The sequence below is a fragment of the Scardinius erythrophthalmus genome (genome assembly GCF_964197995.2).
Source record: "Scardinius erythrophthalmus genome assembly, chromosome: 25".
NCBI lineage: Eukaryota > Metazoa > Chordata > Actinopteri > Cypriniformes > Leuciscidae > Scardinius > Scardinius erythrophthalmus.
In genome coordinates this window covers 3310088-3328372 of record NC_138245.1, presented here as the reverse complement: position 1 = coordinate 3328372, position 18285 = coordinate 3310088, and the positions used below count along the sequence as shown (strand labels likewise).

Here is an 18285-nt window from a genome sequence, read left to right as displayed (position 1 = left end):
CAATGCATTGATTTAATTAAACAGTCAGATTCCCCTGGTCCCTCGGCGCCGGCGAGACCGGGGACCCGGCCCCTCGAGGGAGCCCACTGAACGGAGGGGGAGAGGGACCGAGCACACCCAGCCACACCGAAACCTCGGACGGAAATGGGAAGGGGCGCCGCGGGTCAATAATACATAATTGAAGGTTAACCAGCATAAACACACAGGACATCGTAGTAATTATGCTGTTGGTACTATAACCCCATCGCTAAAATGCAGTCTTCCTTTGATTGTTTTAATCGTCTGCGAGCAAAAATAAAAGGCTAAACTACTGATAGCATAGGCTCTGGACGTCCGTTTGGCAATACGGTGTACATCGGAAATAGATATTAGGGGTAGCTCCTGTAAACACCGGCTATAGAAGGTCGCCATTACTACGCTGTGTTTACCTCAGTAGCTGACGGCCGGAAATAGTTAAACCTCTTTTGTAGAACCCGGAAGAATGTTGCGCATAACCCCTATTGCCTACATTAACAAATGTTAAACATTTTGCATTTTGTTAACAGACTGATTGCAAAAATTACTGATGTGCATCCTGAGACATGGCACTGGCATACTTTAAGATGTGTCAGTGCAAGTTGCTTTCAGTTAAAACAGTTCAATAATGCATTTTAGTCTGGGACTAGCTTAAGCCTTGTCTTTGAAACCGGGAGTTAGATTTTTGGATTGTGGTAGTACTCGGTTCTACTCAACCCACTCCAAGCGGGACTCAAACCGTGGTCTCAGGCGTGGGAGGTGGGCTCTCTAACAAGGAGGCTATCCACCTTATTTTCGAACGCGGAAGTAAACATGGGTCCAATATCCGGTTTTTGTGCGGCACTTCCGTTTCCTCGCTTCCCTGGGCTAAATAACATATCGATCGCGAAGGATTATGCAGAGTTGATAGAAAAATGTTACACATGCCGTAGCAGATGAATACTACAAAGAACTAAAGCCCCGCCTCACTCAGTTAGGGTACCGGACCTGGTTGAAAACACTCATGCATCTAGCTGGCAGAGTGCCAAAACTTCACCGGCTCCTTCAGCCCCGCCCTAAACATAGTCGAGCCAACGCTGGACTAATATGGAGGTATTTTGTCATGTCAAATGTATTAATAATGCCATAAGAATGCAACCAAAGCATAGGATGGAAAGCAATAAGTAGATGGCTATAAATAGTTGTAAATCATACAAAATAAATGCCATGATCATGCCATTATGCCATGATCACTAGATTTTATACAGGGGTTACTATAATGATTTTGTTTCTCCTTGGAGTTTTTATCATGGTTTTTATTGAGACTTCATAGCCCAGCCACTTTTCTGGTATCGGGTGGTCTTCTAGGTGCTCACGAAATGAAAAGAACAAACATACGGTCGTTTCGATGGTTTCTTCAAATGTAAAGCTTTTAACCACAGGCGAAGGGATTCCTCAGGCCGGCGACACACTGCGTGTCCGTTTTTATTTCGGCTCCCATGTTAACAGGTTAGAACGTGCACACTGCCTTCGTGACATGCGCGTCTCACAGGCGCGGAAAACGCGTGCATGCTATAAATAGAATCGACGCCTATTTTTCACGCGACACGCAAGCGTTTTGGAAGCGTTTCCAGACAAAATAGAATAGGAAAAGATCTTTGTATTTAATTTTACATGAATACATATTAATAAATTACATTTTGATGTTTGAAATTTTAGGTTTTGACAAATGCAGATATAAATGCAATGAAAAAAAATCGATTTTCTAATATTGCACCTGTCAATACAGAACGAAATATTCTGTAGCCTGTTTTGCCGTCAATACTGCCGACGTTGTCTTTGCTGCTATATATATGTTTAACATTAAAGGCCTTCCACAACTCTCTCCCGATTATGTCGAATATAATCACCAATGAATGAGGCTTATCATATGTCACCTAGCAGTGCCGCGTCAGACACGTTTCTGGTGTGCAAAGACATGTAAAACGCCACGCAACAGAAACGCCACGCAGCCAGTGTGTCTCTGGTCGTAGGGCGCCTGATTAAAATGTAAATGATTTCGATGATTAAAACACTCCTGCTCCAAGTAAACCTTTCTTTTGTATCAGTTTATGACAACCTCTAACTGCACAAACAATCCCGGTCTTCCCCGAAGCCATGACGATGAGTTAGTTGTTAGGAACACTTGTTTAATTAACCGATATGGTGAAAAGTGATCAGCGCGCCAGTGACCGGAAGTGCCTGACCGGAAGTCTCGCACAAAATACCGTCAACTGGCTGCGTCCGTATTTCCGTTAAAAATAAGGTGAATAGACCGCAGCCTGTAGCATCGGTCGCTAGTGCGCCTCTTGACATCAAGAGGTAACCAAGACATACTGAAACACTACTATTTTCTGCATTCTGCAAAGAAGAAAGATGCTTGATGCTCAATCAAAAGCCAGACTGAGGAGAGGCAGAGAGACAACAGCATCCAGAGTCAAACCACTTTGTCACATCATGACGCCAGGCCCTTGAAAGCCAAATGCATCGGACCAAATGCATTGGATGAGGAGGGAGTTCAGCCCAACAAGATGAACTGATCGCTGATCCAAGCAGAAGGACTTCATCCTTTTTATCTGTTTCTTTCAACAGACATCAGTCCAGCCGTATGGATAATAGAAAAAGAAAAAAGGAGGGAAAGTTGAGTGTTTGCATAACTCAACAATTAACTAAAACTAGGAATCAAGGGGTAAATGGCTTACTAAAGTGGGAATAATAATAGCCATAGTTGTTTCTGTGCTGTGCCTTCCCACAGATCAATGATGGCCTAAGCAGATGATCAATGCAACTATGAGGAGATTTGGAGATGATGCACCAATATGTAACCAATGGGTCCTGGACTGGATGAACTGGATGAGGTTGAATAAAACCCCTTAAGAAAAAAAGTGGTAGGGAAGGGGTGCCTTTTATTTTTACGTTTTAATGTTCAGAACTTTTATTGTATTTTTTGAAAGTAAGGGAGTCAGTATATCCATTGTGTTTTCTTCTAAGATAGTATTTTAGTCTTTGGGTAGCGTAAGCAGGAAGTTAGAGGGTGTCATGTTTGTTATTTTGTATACCCCTTCCACTCATATTAATAAAGAATTTGTTCAAATCAAGATATGTGAAAGTAAGGGAATGATGAGGGTAAGAAGCAGGTCATAATGGAACTGGATTTAAGGGGACGAAAAGAACGATGTTTGAATTTATTTTGCATAATAAATAGCATTTATTGCCTGAGTCTATTTTGATTAGAAGCTAGATCAATTTTAAGTGTAGTATGATGGCCAGCGACTGAGAAGGAAAGAATCAACAAACTCAGTGCTTAGCAGCAAGAGCAGACTCTACTGGTGGATTAAAATCCTGCTGTCTGCTCCAACGAGGGGCCTCCACCAGATAGCACCTCAGACTACTCTGAAGTACTCTTGGTTTCAATATTACTTGTCCAACAGAAGACAATCTGTGACTGTTGGTGGCACTATGTCGCCTTACCTTGAATGTCCAGCAGAGGTCCCACAAGGCTCTATTTTGGGACCAGTGTTGTTCTCTGTATATATAAATGATCTGCCAAATGTTTGTCAAAAAGTCCATTTCCAAATGTATGCAGATGATGCGGTTATTTTTACACCTGCTAAAAGCACACTGGAAGCATCATCCATCCTCACATCAGCACTGGAGAATATACAGTATTGGCTCCATAAATTCTTCCTATTATTGAACAAAAAGAAAACTGTTGCTATGACTTTCACAAAAAAATCCAATGTGTTCCTGGGGGGAGTGGAACTTGACATTGAAGAGTTCAAGTACCTCGGGGTCACACTGGACCCAACACTCTCATTTAAAAAACACATCAAACTCACAGCGAAAACAATCAAATTCAATTTACATAACTTTAAAGGGGTCATATAATGCCATTTTTGTACAAGCTAACATGATTCTTTAGGGTCTAAATTAAAAGACTGTAATATACTTTAATTAAAAATTCTCATTAGTATTGTAAGAAAACACTGTGCATCAAACCAGTGCATCAAAAATGTATTAAGCATCTTATATTAACTGGAAAAAGTCTAAATCACTGAATTCTATTCATTGTAGGGCTGTAGTCAAGACCACCTTTGTCGAGTCCAAGACCAGGACTAGTTGTGTCCAAGTCAAGACCAAGTCCAAATAGGTTCGAGTCCAAGACAAGACCAGGAAAAGGACAGGAAAAAAAGTCTGCTAAAAATATAGCTTATAGAAATTAAATAATTATGTAATAATGAAATAATGAATGATTTTAATTTTATTGAAAATAATTTACATTCAAAGAACAACAAAAAAAATAATTATATAGGCCTAAAGGAGCACACACATTCGTTTCGACTGTCTGATCAGCCTCACATTTTGTTCCTGTCAATCATTGTCAATCTTAAATGTCAATTGCAATGTCAACCAATTAAACTGCATGAGGGAGGGCCGAGCCAACTCACACACACACACACAAACACTAGAGATGCGGATAAACCACGGATCGGGCGGATGACATGACGAAAAATAATATTTTAATTAAATTCAGGCGGGTGAGTCAAAAGAGCCTTCTCTTTTCAGTGAGCTGAGTCAAACGAGCCGGCTCACGAAAAAGAGCCGAAATGCCCATCGCTAGTTATTAGGTGTCCAGTGTTTCACTTTTCCCTCCAATTTGTTTTAATATCGCGGTGACATATGTGTGCTTACTGGGAACATAATAAAGACACCTGGACTCGGTCGAGACCAAAAGCCATATTTGGCAAGACCAGTGGCCGAGACCGAGACAAGTCCGAGTCCGAATACCAGCGAGTCCGAGACCATAGAAAAACGGACTCGAGTCCAAGACCAGACTCGAGTACTACAGCCCTAATTCATTGTATTCTAAATAACCATGACAACCTTAACACAAATTGTTGATTTGTTTATTATTTTTTTGACCCCCTAGAATGTTTAGTTAGGGAGATTGCACTCTGAGAAAAGACAGTAGGGTGGGAAAAATAATAGGAGGGATGATGAAATATTTTGTTAATCTTATAGGAAACAATTGTAGCAGAAATTGTAAAGTCAGGGGATTTCCCTCAAACAGCAGATGGCTGTGAAAGACCAAAGTAGATATCAAACCATTATTAAGAGTGTGAAATAAAAATGTCACTTGGAGGCTTCTTGCCTCTGGGAAAGAGTAGATTGTCCTTGGAAAATGTTACATCTTGCCTCTGAGAAAGAGTTGACCATCAATTGGCAGGATTCCACAATTAGAGAGAAAGTCGAGAGAAGTAAAATGTTACTGTGGGAAAAGGAGGGTGAATCTTAGAAGAAGACTAAGTTGCTTGGTCATTGCGAAACAACAGATAAAAGTATAAGAATGGCGAGACAAATTCAGATGTCCAGCAGGCATTTTGTCCAATAAAGTCTGTCCTTGCTGAGAATTCTAGGACAAGCTGAAGACTGGGAAGCCCAAGGTGGAGCCGGAGAGCGGGATGGAACCAGCGGAAGGGGAAGAGCCAAGGAGCTAGACGTAACCAGTGAGGACTTTTGGCAAAATCTAGGGTCATGATGAGGAAACTTGGGCCAGCCTATGTGGCTGGGATTAAGGAGCTTGAAGGCTGGACAGAAACACTGGGAGAGGAAGGATTTCGGACAGGACTGGGACATCAATCCAGCCGGATGGGGCCGGCAAAGGACGAAGAAGTTTGAGGGTGGGAACTATGGTGGGAACTGGCTCAGCATTAAAGTTAATTAACAGCTCCTCACTTGCCCGTTTCAAGGTCAGCATGGCAGCAGGCTCAGGCTCCATGTTGAATGTGGGCTCTGGGTCCATGGAGAGGGACAGACTAGGGAGAAGTGTGGGATAGGAGTGGGCTGGGGGGCTGTGACCGAATGCACCATCATCTTCATCCACCTCACTGATGGTGTAGGGAGAGCCATACAGCCACAACACATAATCCACATAATGATCCAGATTCAGCAACAATAATCCCATCCAGTTCAGCCAGGAATTTTGTGTACATTTTTGATGATGAGCTGACCTTCAAAGACCACATTGCTGCAACAGCACAATCATGCCGATTTGCACTGTACAACATCAGGAAGACCCAGCCCTTCATAACTGAACATGCAACCCCACTTCTTGTGCAGGCCCTTGTCATAGGCTGGACTATTGCACTGCCCTTCTGGCTGGACTTCCAACATGTGCAATCAAAATGATTCAGAACATGGCACCACTGTTTATCTCTCTGCACTGATTCCCGTTGCAGCTCACATCAAGTTTAAGACATTAGTGCTTGCCTACAGGATGGCCACGTGCTCCGCATCCTCCTACCTCCACTCTCTCTTATGACTTAACATGCCCTCCATGAGCCTGCGGTCGGTAAGTGAGCGACGTCTTGTGGTACCATCACAGAGAGGCACAAAAACGTTTTCGGTCTCTGTTCCTTGCTGGAATGATCTTTCCAACCCTATCCGGACAGCCGAATCCCTGACAATGACAAGAAGCAGCTTAACACTCATTGCATCTGTGAGCACTTAACTGCAAAAAAAATAAAAATAAATAAATAAATCTTTGTCTATGCTCTATTTATTAATCCTTCGCTTGTACTATCCTTCGCGATGGCTAAAATTTTGTATTTTTTAATGTTGTCTAGGCCTTGATCAGGAATTCCCAATGCCCATTTGGTAAGGAAGAGGTGGTTATATGGAATACAAATATCTTTTTTAATTTTAATCCCTAGAAGAGAAAAGAGAAAGAAATTGTAACAAAAACTTTTAAACCATTAAAAGATTTATACTTTGTTTTATTTGTGACAATATGTTTAAAATGTCTTACAACTTTTTGTACTCTAAATCAGTTTGTACTATAAAAGTTGTCATTTTCATCACGACTGAACAAAAATCAAGATTTATCATATGAATTTGATCTGAGATGCAATTATGTTTTTCTTTCAGAAATCAAGAGCTGAAACATGGAGAGATAAACTGGGAAAAAGCAAACAATTTAAAAGGAAAAGCAATATGACATTTAGAGGCAGCCTACAAAAGATAAAATGAAACATCAGGCTGAACTACCATTAATCAATCCTTCCACCACTGATTTGTACTTTTTACAATTTATGATTCCATATATATATATATATATATATATATATATATATATATATATATATATATATATATATATATATATATATATATATATATGTAGGAATATTTACTAATTATAATCACATTAGTATAAGGTTTTCTTATAGTCCAATAGTAAAAGAAGTACTACACATGATCATGACAAAAACACAGAAGTCTTCACTTGTACTTTATATGCTCACTTGACTATTCAGCATTTAAGCATGAAAATCACAAGGCTAAAACATTTTATTACAATTAAACATCATGAAAGCCCATCACCTTAATTAAAAGCAAACATATTTTATCAAAACGCCAGGGAAAAGTATTTAGACACATTGTAAAATATTCTCTTTTTTATATAAATTGATACATACACATTTTACCAACAATTCTTAATTGCATATTCATTTGCCCTAAGTGAAGCCAATATGAGAATTTTCTGAGTAGATATTTAAAAGAAAATGAAAAACTGAAATATTCTACTTGCATAAGTAACCCTTCATATTAATATTCAATCTATACTCCTTTTGCTGTAATACAAACTTTAATATGTGCTTTTTGGAACATACAAATCAAATTCTCATTCAATGCCTTTGGCCTTTAACTCATCTTTCACTCTCTTCAGGTAGTCAGGGTCTGGATAAGAAAAACTGTGGATGGAGAGAGAGAAAAAAAGTTCAAATATACTGCTGTTTTTACATGACACCCAAATAGATATGTAATGTTTGATTACAGTTTTTTTGTCGACATGATAAAAAAAAATTGAGTTTTCATGAGCTCATACCTTCCACCGGATCTACCGGTCTTATGATGAATATCATTCCAGGTGACAGTATTATCTGCACCTGTAGTTGTAGATTTCCCAACAGTAAAGATCAGTCTCTGATTAAAAGCCCTCTGCAGCAGTGAGAGCACTTCTTTCCCTTCACGATTGTCTGGTAAGTACGCCTGACGAGTTGTCCCATAAAAAGGCTTTCCAGGGTTTGGATGCTTCTTCTAAAAAGGATTTTTGATGTATTACTGTACCATAACATTAAACAAGACAATGTAAATATACAAAAGGATCTACAGGGAGGTCACACATAACAGAGAAACTGAAAAAAAAAAAAGCCAGTTGTGAGAAGTGTAGAGGCTATTTATACTTTATAATTTGTGTTTTTAGTGTTTTTGTACAGTTTGTGTGCTTCCTCTACATCAGGGGTGTCCAAACCTGGGGTGCTTCTCAATTCTTATTTGTGCATCCTCGTTTCCTTTCCTCGCGTCTCATCTCCACCCCCTGTAGGATGCAATGAAAGGCTGCAAGGAAAAGACGCGAGGATGGAGGGATCGAATGAAAGCTTTTTTTATACATTGAAATACTTGATCACTCGAGCGTCACTCAACAGCGTGATCAGCAGCGCTCAAAGGATCTGCTCTTATGTTGTTGAAGTTTGTTTATTTAAGAAATTCATAATAAATATTAATAAAGCAAGATACCCTGTTGAAATATGTGAGATGTGTGATTTATATAAACTGCAAAGGTAAAATATAAATCAAAATGATTGTGACCAATGTGAAGGGGTCCTCGATCCTCGACTCCTCGCAGTGCAATTATAGAATTGAGATGTCCTTCAAGATGGCTGTGCTCGATCGGTTTCCGGGTCATAGGATGGAGGACGGAGGAGCGAGGAGACGAGGAGGGATATTGAGAAGTACCCCTGGTCCTGCAGAGTTCAGCTCCAACTCCAATTAAACACACCTGAACCAGCTAATCAAGGTATTACTAGGTTTAAAATACACTTCCAGGCAGGTGTGTTGAGGCAAGTTGGAGCTAAACTCTTCAGGACAGAGTTTGGACACCTCTGGCCCAGAGGAATGATTTATTGGAAACACAAGGTCTGCATCTCTTCTGCCAAGTACTTTAATTTTGTATATTGTAATTTATTTTATTTTTAATTTATTTTTCACAAGTCAAGAACAATTCAGTTTTACATGTTCTTACCGTTTGAATACCACCGGGTATGTTATAGTAGATTTCAATAGTGCCACAATCTGAATATCCAGGGAGACTCCATTTGCTCTTTGTTACATTCATTGTTCCATCAGGTTGGTTCCCCTCCAATATCCCAAAGACTTCCTTACACACAGGACAGATGGATCCCAGACTCTCCACTGACAAGCGAATACATTCCTGACAGAATTCATGTCCACATTTCATTTTTTTCTTGTCGGTGAAGCTGTCCATACAAATAGAACACGTCTCCTCTTCAGCATGAGCATCTTTACTGTCATTTCTAGAATTTTCTTTTAGATCAATGAAACCCTTATCAGCTTCACTCCACCCTTTAAAATTCAATCCCTCATCCCGTACTGATCCTCCCACTGCTCCTTGTCCATAATCAGGCGTCTGATTCCATTGGATTCCTCTTGCATGAGGAACGTCCTCCGAGTAACCGATCGATTTCTTCTGCTTGTCATCAAACACTCTTTTCTGAAGCTTCTTCTCAATTTCAGCAATGGCAGGACCGAGATGTTCTGGCAGTCCAACGAGCCTCCAGCGACTGAACATATCTTCTCCAACAACACAATGATGCTCCTGCTGAAGTTTCTCTACTGCTGATCCAACAAGAGCTGCGTCTGTAGGGTTTTTGAGTTCACAGGTGACAGCGGCTGATGCAAGTTTCTGGTAGAGTTGAGTTAAAGCTCTGATGGCGTGACTTTCAAGATTAATATGTTGAACTCCTTTGGATCGAGCTTCAATCTTTATGGTTAAAATTCTCTGCTGTTTTTCATCATTAAATGACACTCCGTACTTTGTTTCAAGCTGAGATAATTGCTCCTTATAGGAAAGTTTCATCAGATCCCAATGAACCTTGTCCATCTCAAGATGAGTTGGAAGGTCCTTTGTGTTCATGTCCAATGAAGACCTGCTTTGTGAAGAGAAGTTGTTGTCTTTATTCATTTGACTTGATTTGTCATTGAATTGGCTTTCCCTTCTTGTTCCTTCAACCCCACTTTTAATCATGTCTGTAAGATTCTTCGGTCCAAAGAACATGCAGTTACTGGCAGACATGGTGAACATCATCTTTGCCTTCTCTGACTGGATGTGATGAAGGGCCTGCTTCACAATATCTGAATCCATGTGATTATGATTAATGGCAGCATCACTAAAACTACCAACACATCCCTGAACAAGTTTCTCAAACTCATCAGTGGCTTTAGACACAGAATCAGGGCTTGGGCTCTTGTTGGGTGTGATTGAGACTGACACTTCTGCACAAATAGAGACTCCATGCTGTTTCTGAATTTGCTCCAACTCCTTTCTGTAAGCGTGATGCATGTACCAGAACTGATAGAGGGGGACAGCGAGTCCACTGTTAGTTGCAGCAACTTCATCAACACTGTTTTTGTCTCCTGATGATACAGCACTGTTCACCTAAAAACATGTAATATGATTTTATTTAATCTACACACAGTAACATTTAAAACAACTGAATTAAAATGCCAAACTACATGTCATAAATGAGTTCTCTCCAGGAGAGGCTCTCCCGGGGTGACAGAAAGAGCATTGCCACCCCTGCGTTTGGTATCCCAATGTATAATATATATAAAGGTAAGACCTGGGACACACTAGACAATTTTCAAATCTTAATAGATTTTAAAACTGTGGGAGACCACAGACATAAGGGCAGTTTCAACCGATTTTTAGCGGTATAATCCTCTGAATGCACACACTAGAAGATTCGTCTGGACCGCGAGACCACACCTGTGGATTGTAGTAACATTATCACAGTGAGACGAGACCTCACGGATACTTGCGAGATCAAACGTGACTTGAGAAGAAAAACAAATAGAGGACAATAGACGTCATCAGCTGGTTCTCCTATAAGTTTTTTTTTATGGGAAAGAAAAACAAAGGAGAAAAAAAGAATATGGGTGATCTTTCTCAATACTCCACTTTCATGGCATGTTTAGTGGCTTCCAAGTTATGTCAAGAGTCGGATATTGTTGTTTTTGATATTTACGATTTGGGATTGTGAGGGCTCAGATGCGATCGGGAGCAGTACAATAATCGTAATGACACCACAATTCTATAATTATAGTAAAATGCAACTTGCACTGTCTTTAAGAGTCTGCGCAGATGTTGCTCAATCAGGAAATAAAATACATGATCATAACTTATTCAGACAAATAATGCTGACTGCTTTATTTCCAGGATGATACATGGTAAACTTTGAATTTTAAAACAATACAGTGCAATTTAGTAACAGAGGCTTGTATTAAAGGGACGGTTCAGAGTAAAATCAACCTAGGGTCCTTTGCACCATGACCTCGAGCCAAACACCCCCCAGAAGCCTTTTTCCCTTGGTCGTACATTATTAAAGTTAGAGCTTATTTAGAGATATTAGTGCAGGCGCTAATGGATCCAATGATGTATCTGGTAAATTACCCCACTAATAATGCCCAGAATGGTACCAAACTTCTACAGTAGTACAAATAGGTTCTGTACTCATAAAACGAGGCACTGGAAAGTTTGTAAGTACATCAGGAGTTTATTTAAATAACACTTGCCTGACGGCTTATGCTACCGCTAACCCGGATGTCGAGGTCACTTCAGTGATTTGGGAAAAGCACGTAAAAGTCCTGGCAGAAAGCGATGCATAAGGATGTAGTGTAACGACGCCCAGTTCCAGGAATGCACTAATATTTTGTTGGTAGCACCAGTTTGCAACAATTATTAGTTAAAGGTCCCGTTCTTCGTGATCCCATGTTTCAAACTTTAGTTAGTGTGTAATGTTGTTGTTAGAGTATAAATAATATCTGTGAAATTATAAAGCTCAAAGTTCAATGCCAAGCGAGATATTTTATTTAACAGAAGTTGACTACATCGAACGGCCAGTTTGGACTACATCCCTCTACTTCCTTCTTTAATGACGTCATTAAAACCGTGTTTTGACTAACCTCCGCCCACAGGAACACAGGCGTATTGATGGCGAAATGTCAACAGGCGTGGTTGATGTTTAACTATAATCGGATACCACAAAAGTTTAATTCGAAGTTGTTAGTTTGCTCTGTCCATTTCACCACGGACTGTTTTTCTAACCTGGGATAATATCAAGCAGGCTTCTCTCAGCGTTTCATACTGACGAAGGGGGCAATTTCAACTATATTCCAGCAAGCGGTAAGTAGTGATTTACTATGGAAGTAGCGATCAACTTCACATCGTTTCTCTTAGTAGGATGAAAATAATTTTACTTAAACTGTGATTAATATACAGAAAGCGATCAAAGAACAATCCCTTTCCAATCGCCCAAGCTGTCAATCACACAGCGCGAGTTTATCTGGACACTTGCCAAAACTCGTTATGAAATCAATGATGCTGTTACACTGCACAACGAAGCTCTTACTGTATTTATATACATCATGTTTGCATTGGTGAAATCATTAGTGAGAGTGCAGAAACTGCGTTGCAATGATAAGATCTTTTTTCACGCGATCAACAGGCTGTCATCTGCTCAATGCTCATCACGGCAATTTTTTATGTGATGGGAATAGATCTAAATACTTAAACTTCTCACGATTCGTTAATCCCAATAGCTGTAATAGTAAAAACGTATAATAGCTGTAATAGTAAAAGTTTTCCAGATAGTTCCACATGTAATGCCAGATATTTCATATGCAAGCATGTCAGCCAATCACAGCAGTGGGCGTTTACACTGAAGTCTCACAGCAGCCAATCACAGCAGTGGGCGTTTACACTGAAGTCTCACAGCAGCCAATCACAGCAGTGGGCGTTTACACTGAAGTCTCACAGCAGCCAATCACAGCAGTGCGCGTTTACACTGAAGTCTCACCCAGACACGCCCCTTCAAACAGAGCGTTCAAACCAGGGAATGAAATCAGGCTAGGAAAAATGCCTTTTATTTCTAAATTATAACAATTTTTGATCTAAAAAACATACTAACATTATAAGGGCACCCCAGGAAACATTATAAAATAATAAAATAATTCATGCAATGGGACCTTTAACACTAAGTTGTTAACACTTCAGAAAAAATTATAATTCATCGTTACTAGGGGTGTAACGATACACAAAACTGACGTTTCGGTACGTCCCACGGTTTTGACGTCTCGGTTCGGTTCGGTTCATTTAGGTGGGGTGGGGGGTTTAGAAAGCTAAAATTGCGGCTTCTTTTTTTTAAACAGTGCTTTAATTAACAAATTGTGTCCTTGTCTTTAAATTAATTCAATTACAAGTAAACGTCTCGCAAGGATAAAAAAATTATCTGCTAATGCTGTAAACTATATAGGAGCCCTTACTTTCACATTACTATAACATTAAAGCTTAACAACAGAGCCTAGACTTTTAGCCTAAATTCAGTTGCTATTTATTTTTAGATATAATAATAATCAACACTCAAGTAACAAATTGTATGAAAACATGTAAACTGTACATAAGGCAGTTTTTACATTAACATATGTTTTTACTCTAATTTATTATTGAAATATAATCATTTACACAGTTGCTGTCATTTTCATGACAGATATTTTAAAAATACATTAAATAATCAAGATGTCATTAACAGGTTAAGTAAACTATAATATATAGGCTAACATAGTGCATTTATTTAGTGAAAGGGTTCATTTCCTTAGCAAACCAACAAGCTGTGGACACTGACTTGCCTGAGGTAAATAAAGCTATATGAAAAACTAAGTGTTTTATTGACGTATTTCCGCTGTTGAAACACTGACTTAGCGATTACACGAGTTATGATGCCTTTCAGTAAATATACTGTATCTTTCAACATACCTTTAGGTGTCCATTCATGTTTATTCTGTAACTGAGGAAGAGATGCTCGCGTTTACTCGCGCTCCGCGCTGCCGCTTTAAATGAGGAGCCTGTCACGCCACATCAAAGAGTGCCAAAACGACATTTAATGTTTGAATTTCGTGATCAAATAGACAGAATCTGAAAGATTACACCTTGCTTATTATCGAAAGTAACAAAACACTCAGCTTATTGCGATTAAATGTGGTTAATGGTGGTTAGGCAACAACGCTGTATTCGTTGTGTACACAACATAAGACATGAGGTCCAATGGGGGCTGGGCGGGCGTGTTCGGTACGCCATGAGAGTATCGCGATTCGTATCGTTAGTGGTGTATCGTGGGTTTTCGGTTCGGTTCGAATATCGTTACACCCCTAGTCGTTACACTACATCCTTATGATCGCTTTCTGCAGGACTTTTACGTGCTTTTCCCAAATCACGTCAATTTTCCCAGATTGAGGTCCCAGACACCAGTCATTTTGTAATAATCTATATTCATTATTTTTTTTCCTACACAACAGTGTGAATACTGATATTTTTGTTATTTTTATTTTATATTTTACGTTTTTTTAATTACAAATGTCCTACTGATGTTTTTGTTATAGTATTTTCAATATTATAGGCTATTATTTGTGCATAAACATATCTGGTTATAGTAATCAACATACCGTTTGTATAAAAACACAATTTTTTGTCATCCTTGCTGCAAGCTTACAAGAGCGACAATATCATTAAATGTGAAGGGGGCCTAAAATATTTTCTTGGGAAAAAAGGGGTCTCAGACAAAAAAAGGTTGGGAACCACTGCTCTAGTCTAGAACATACACATAACGTGACAATGAGAAGATTGTGCCCTTTGCCATAATTCTAGATTAAGTAAGCATGATACCTGTGGTGATGAAAATCTGTTCTTGTCCAGCATGGAGGGGTTTTGTTGTCCAGTCAGAGAATGTGTTTTATCCTGACAAATCCATGCAGTCACTTCCTTTTTAAGGCTGTTGTTTGAATGTTTAAAGGTCAAAGATATATACTTGAGCTTTTTTATAACTTCCAGAGCTACAGAGAAAAATAAGAGTACATTTAATGCACAGTCTTAAAAACAACAAATAAAATAAAAATTTGTCAAAAAATAATTTAAATGGGAAAAAATCATGGACTTCAGCATGGACTACTAATGAACTAACAAAGAACACCTCTTAACAAAACTAGTGAAGCAGGACACGATAACAGATCGCTCAACTTAAATTTACACAACAATATAAATGATTTGTGATTATTTGAGCTTTTACCTTACATCATTTTACAAACTGTATATATGTTGTGTAAATGTGTGAATTTTGTTGTGTGTAATTATGAATTGCAATGTATATTTGAACTCTATTAAATGCAAATAAATGTATTAATATGTATCATTTACAGATACAAAACGTACATTTTTGTATGTTTGGATAGTTGCTAAAATGTACAATATGAACATATTGACAACATTTAAACAAACATTTTATTACATATTTACTTCTCTACTTAACCGTCGGTCTCGCACATCCACCATGTTTGAAGTTTTTTTTAACACTTTTTATTCAAATTTGTAACTATAATCGAATTATCGTCCAACGCGCAATTGGTTGTGGGCGATATTAGCGGTTAAGAGTTTGCACAGATACCAACTTCGGATTCTAACTGGAAAAAGTAGACCATCCGGGTATCTTTGGAATACTCATTTCAACATACTATGATTTGGGACACACTAAATCTAATTTTGAATGCTATTTAGGACGGATAGTATGTGAATTGGGACGCAGCAATGGTCTTATTATTGGGAGATACGAGGGTCTGTGGCTCTACCATTGGAGGAGGAGTAACTGCTCATGTGTGACTTGGTCACATCACAGCCTTGACGTCATTTAATTGTTGCGCGACAGTCAATCACTTGTTTGCGGATACCATAGAAATGAATGAGAAATGCCATAAACTGCATCATACCTGTGTGCAATAGTCCGTGGCTTCTCTTATAAAACAGAATTTTTTTCGGTTCATTTATAACAAGTGCGGGATTTGACGGTCGCTGCAGAGAATAGAGGTGAAGATAGCCTAATAAAGTGTTTTTTTTTTTTTTTTATTGTTACGGCAATGGACTATACTGAGAAAATGCCTTTTGTGTCCCACGACAAACAAAAATAAATATTACATGATAAATAATGGTTAAATGATTGCTGAAATGTTAATCATTTTAAGTTTTTAATGTGTAGTCTTGTTTAACATTATCTAATCCTTTGAAACGAGTTATTGCAGCAGAAATCACTTCATATTAAAATATATGAAAATGAAATATAATGTATTATGAAAATATAATGTCATTGATATAACAACTAATTAGAATAAAATCTAAATATGAATGCTACAATTTGAATATTCATAAATAAGGATTTGTACACGTTGGTACATCTGTAAAGTTGTTTATACGTAAATAATTGATGTTTCAGTGCTGTCAATACTTCAATATTAAATAAATACACACAAGTACTCATGAGATCACATTAGACGGGATCAGACTAAACGCCCGTCACACTAAGAAAAATAACAATAATGATAACTATAGCCATAAAGTTTTAAAAATCGCTTTAACTTTAAGAAAATAGCAGTTTCCACAACTATAATGATAACCACACAGAAGAAAGATATTGTTGGAATCACTTTCAGAGCTTCTTTTTTTTTCAGCTGATGAACGATAAAAACATTGACAACGAATCAAAGTCTGACTCTAAAGCAGTTGTGTTCACAGGATGGCACTGAAGCGCATGCTTAGAATAAACATTACATTCTCATCCTTTGGTGTGGATGCTAATATACTTATTATTATTGTAAATGTTATAGTCATCGCTTTTGGTATGAAATGGGCCTTGACAGTTGTCATTCGTAACTTAAAAAAAAAAAGCATTTTACCTAATACATTACTTATTATTTCTAAGGATGTAATCTGTAATTGCTAGTATTTCAGATGCTAGGATCCATGAGATTTAAAATGAAAAGGTATTAAAGTGAGTTATCATAAATCATAATATCACCTGCTGATGGTTTTATCTGCACCTCTGCACAGGACGGATCATCCGTGAGTGTAAGGCTGACGACATCAGGTGTTCCTTCCATTCTGAGCAACCTGCTCTGAAGAGCTTTCTCTAATGTTGTTTTCCATCTCTCTGGAAATGGTTCTCTCCAGTCCACTCTGATCATACATTTAGCAACATCCAGTGTTGCTGAAGGCTGTGATTCATCACCAACTTTATAATTGTCCTGTTATAGGGAAAATAGTCATGAATGCAGAGTCATATTTCTATGTAAAAAGAAACTCAAGAAGTGTTTATAAACTATTTTATGTGAAAGAATAGTAAATGCAGACCATAAACTACACCATAGCATTAGTACTTATTGTTTTCATATTTTATATTGTTTCTATCATAAACACATTTAATTTTGTAGTTTTTAATTGTACAGCTGGCTGCAATAATAAAGAAATAAAGTACATTTAAATCAGACAGATCAGTCCATGATAACTGAATAATGAATGCCTATAAACTCTCCTCTTCAGTCAGTACCTCTTCTGGCTGCGAGTCTGAACTGTGTGTTCGATCCATTGAGCCGATCCTGCTCTGTTTCTTCATGTCACTCAGAGTTGTCCTGGAGTCTAGACCTTCAGCTCCTGCTGTATGAGAGCCCTACAATTCAGAGAAAATCTACATGAAGCACCATGATAAAAATAACTGAAATGGTAACACTTTACAATAATGTTTCAATAGTTAACACTAGTTAAATACTTTAGTTAAGATGAACTAAGAACAATACCTCTACAGCATTTATTAATCTTAGTTTATGTTAATTTCTACATTTACTAATACATTATTAAAATCAAATGTTGTATTTGTTAACATTAGTTAATACACTGTGAAATAACATGAACAAACAATGAACAGCTGTATTTTTATGGATTAATATTAATTAGTATCGCATATAGTATTGCTCATAGTTAGTTCATATCAGTTTATACATTAACTAACATTAATTAAATGAAACCTTATTGTAAAGTGTTACCATTTAATACCATACTTAAAATAGTAAGTAAAATATATCAAATCAATATGTGTGGAAAGGAGGTTTTTGTTTTGGCATCAACAAAAAGTTTTAGTTGTAACTGATTCTTCTTTTTTCAGAGTTTTTATTTATTAGCTTATTACATTTGTCAGATGTTTCCAAAGTGTCTTATATTGTATTCCAGAGAGATTTTACATTTTACAAGCATTTTACCAGTTCTTGCATTTTCTGTGAATAAAACCAATGACCAAACCA

At 38.0% G+C, this 18285-nt stretch overlaps 1 protein-coding gene across 1 annotated transcript in view; it reads right to left on the bottom strand.

The window, feature by feature from the left end:
- Positions 1 to 7277: 7277 nt before the first annotated feature.
- The window catches only part of LOC308685895 (uncharacterized protein), a 52121-nt gene continuing 41113 nt past the window's right edge, over positions 7278 to 18285 (bottom strand). The window contains exons 12-17 of the mRNA XM_081358012.1: positions 17538 to 17657; positions 17010 to 17235; positions 14834 to 15000; positions 9119 to 10552; positions 7922 to 8133; positions 7278 to 7787 (exon numbers count right to left, since the gene is read on the bottom strand). Of these exons, the coding sequence (XP_081214138.1) occupies positions 7718 to 7787; positions 7922 to 8133; positions 9119 to 10552; positions 14834 to 15000; positions 17010 to 17235; positions 17538 to 17657 (2229 nt within the window). The 3' untranslated portion in view covers positions 7278 to 7717. The remainder of the gene's footprint in view (positions 7788 to 7921; positions 8134 to 9118; positions 10553 to 14833; positions 15001 to 17009; positions 17236 to 17537; positions 17658 to 18285) is intronic.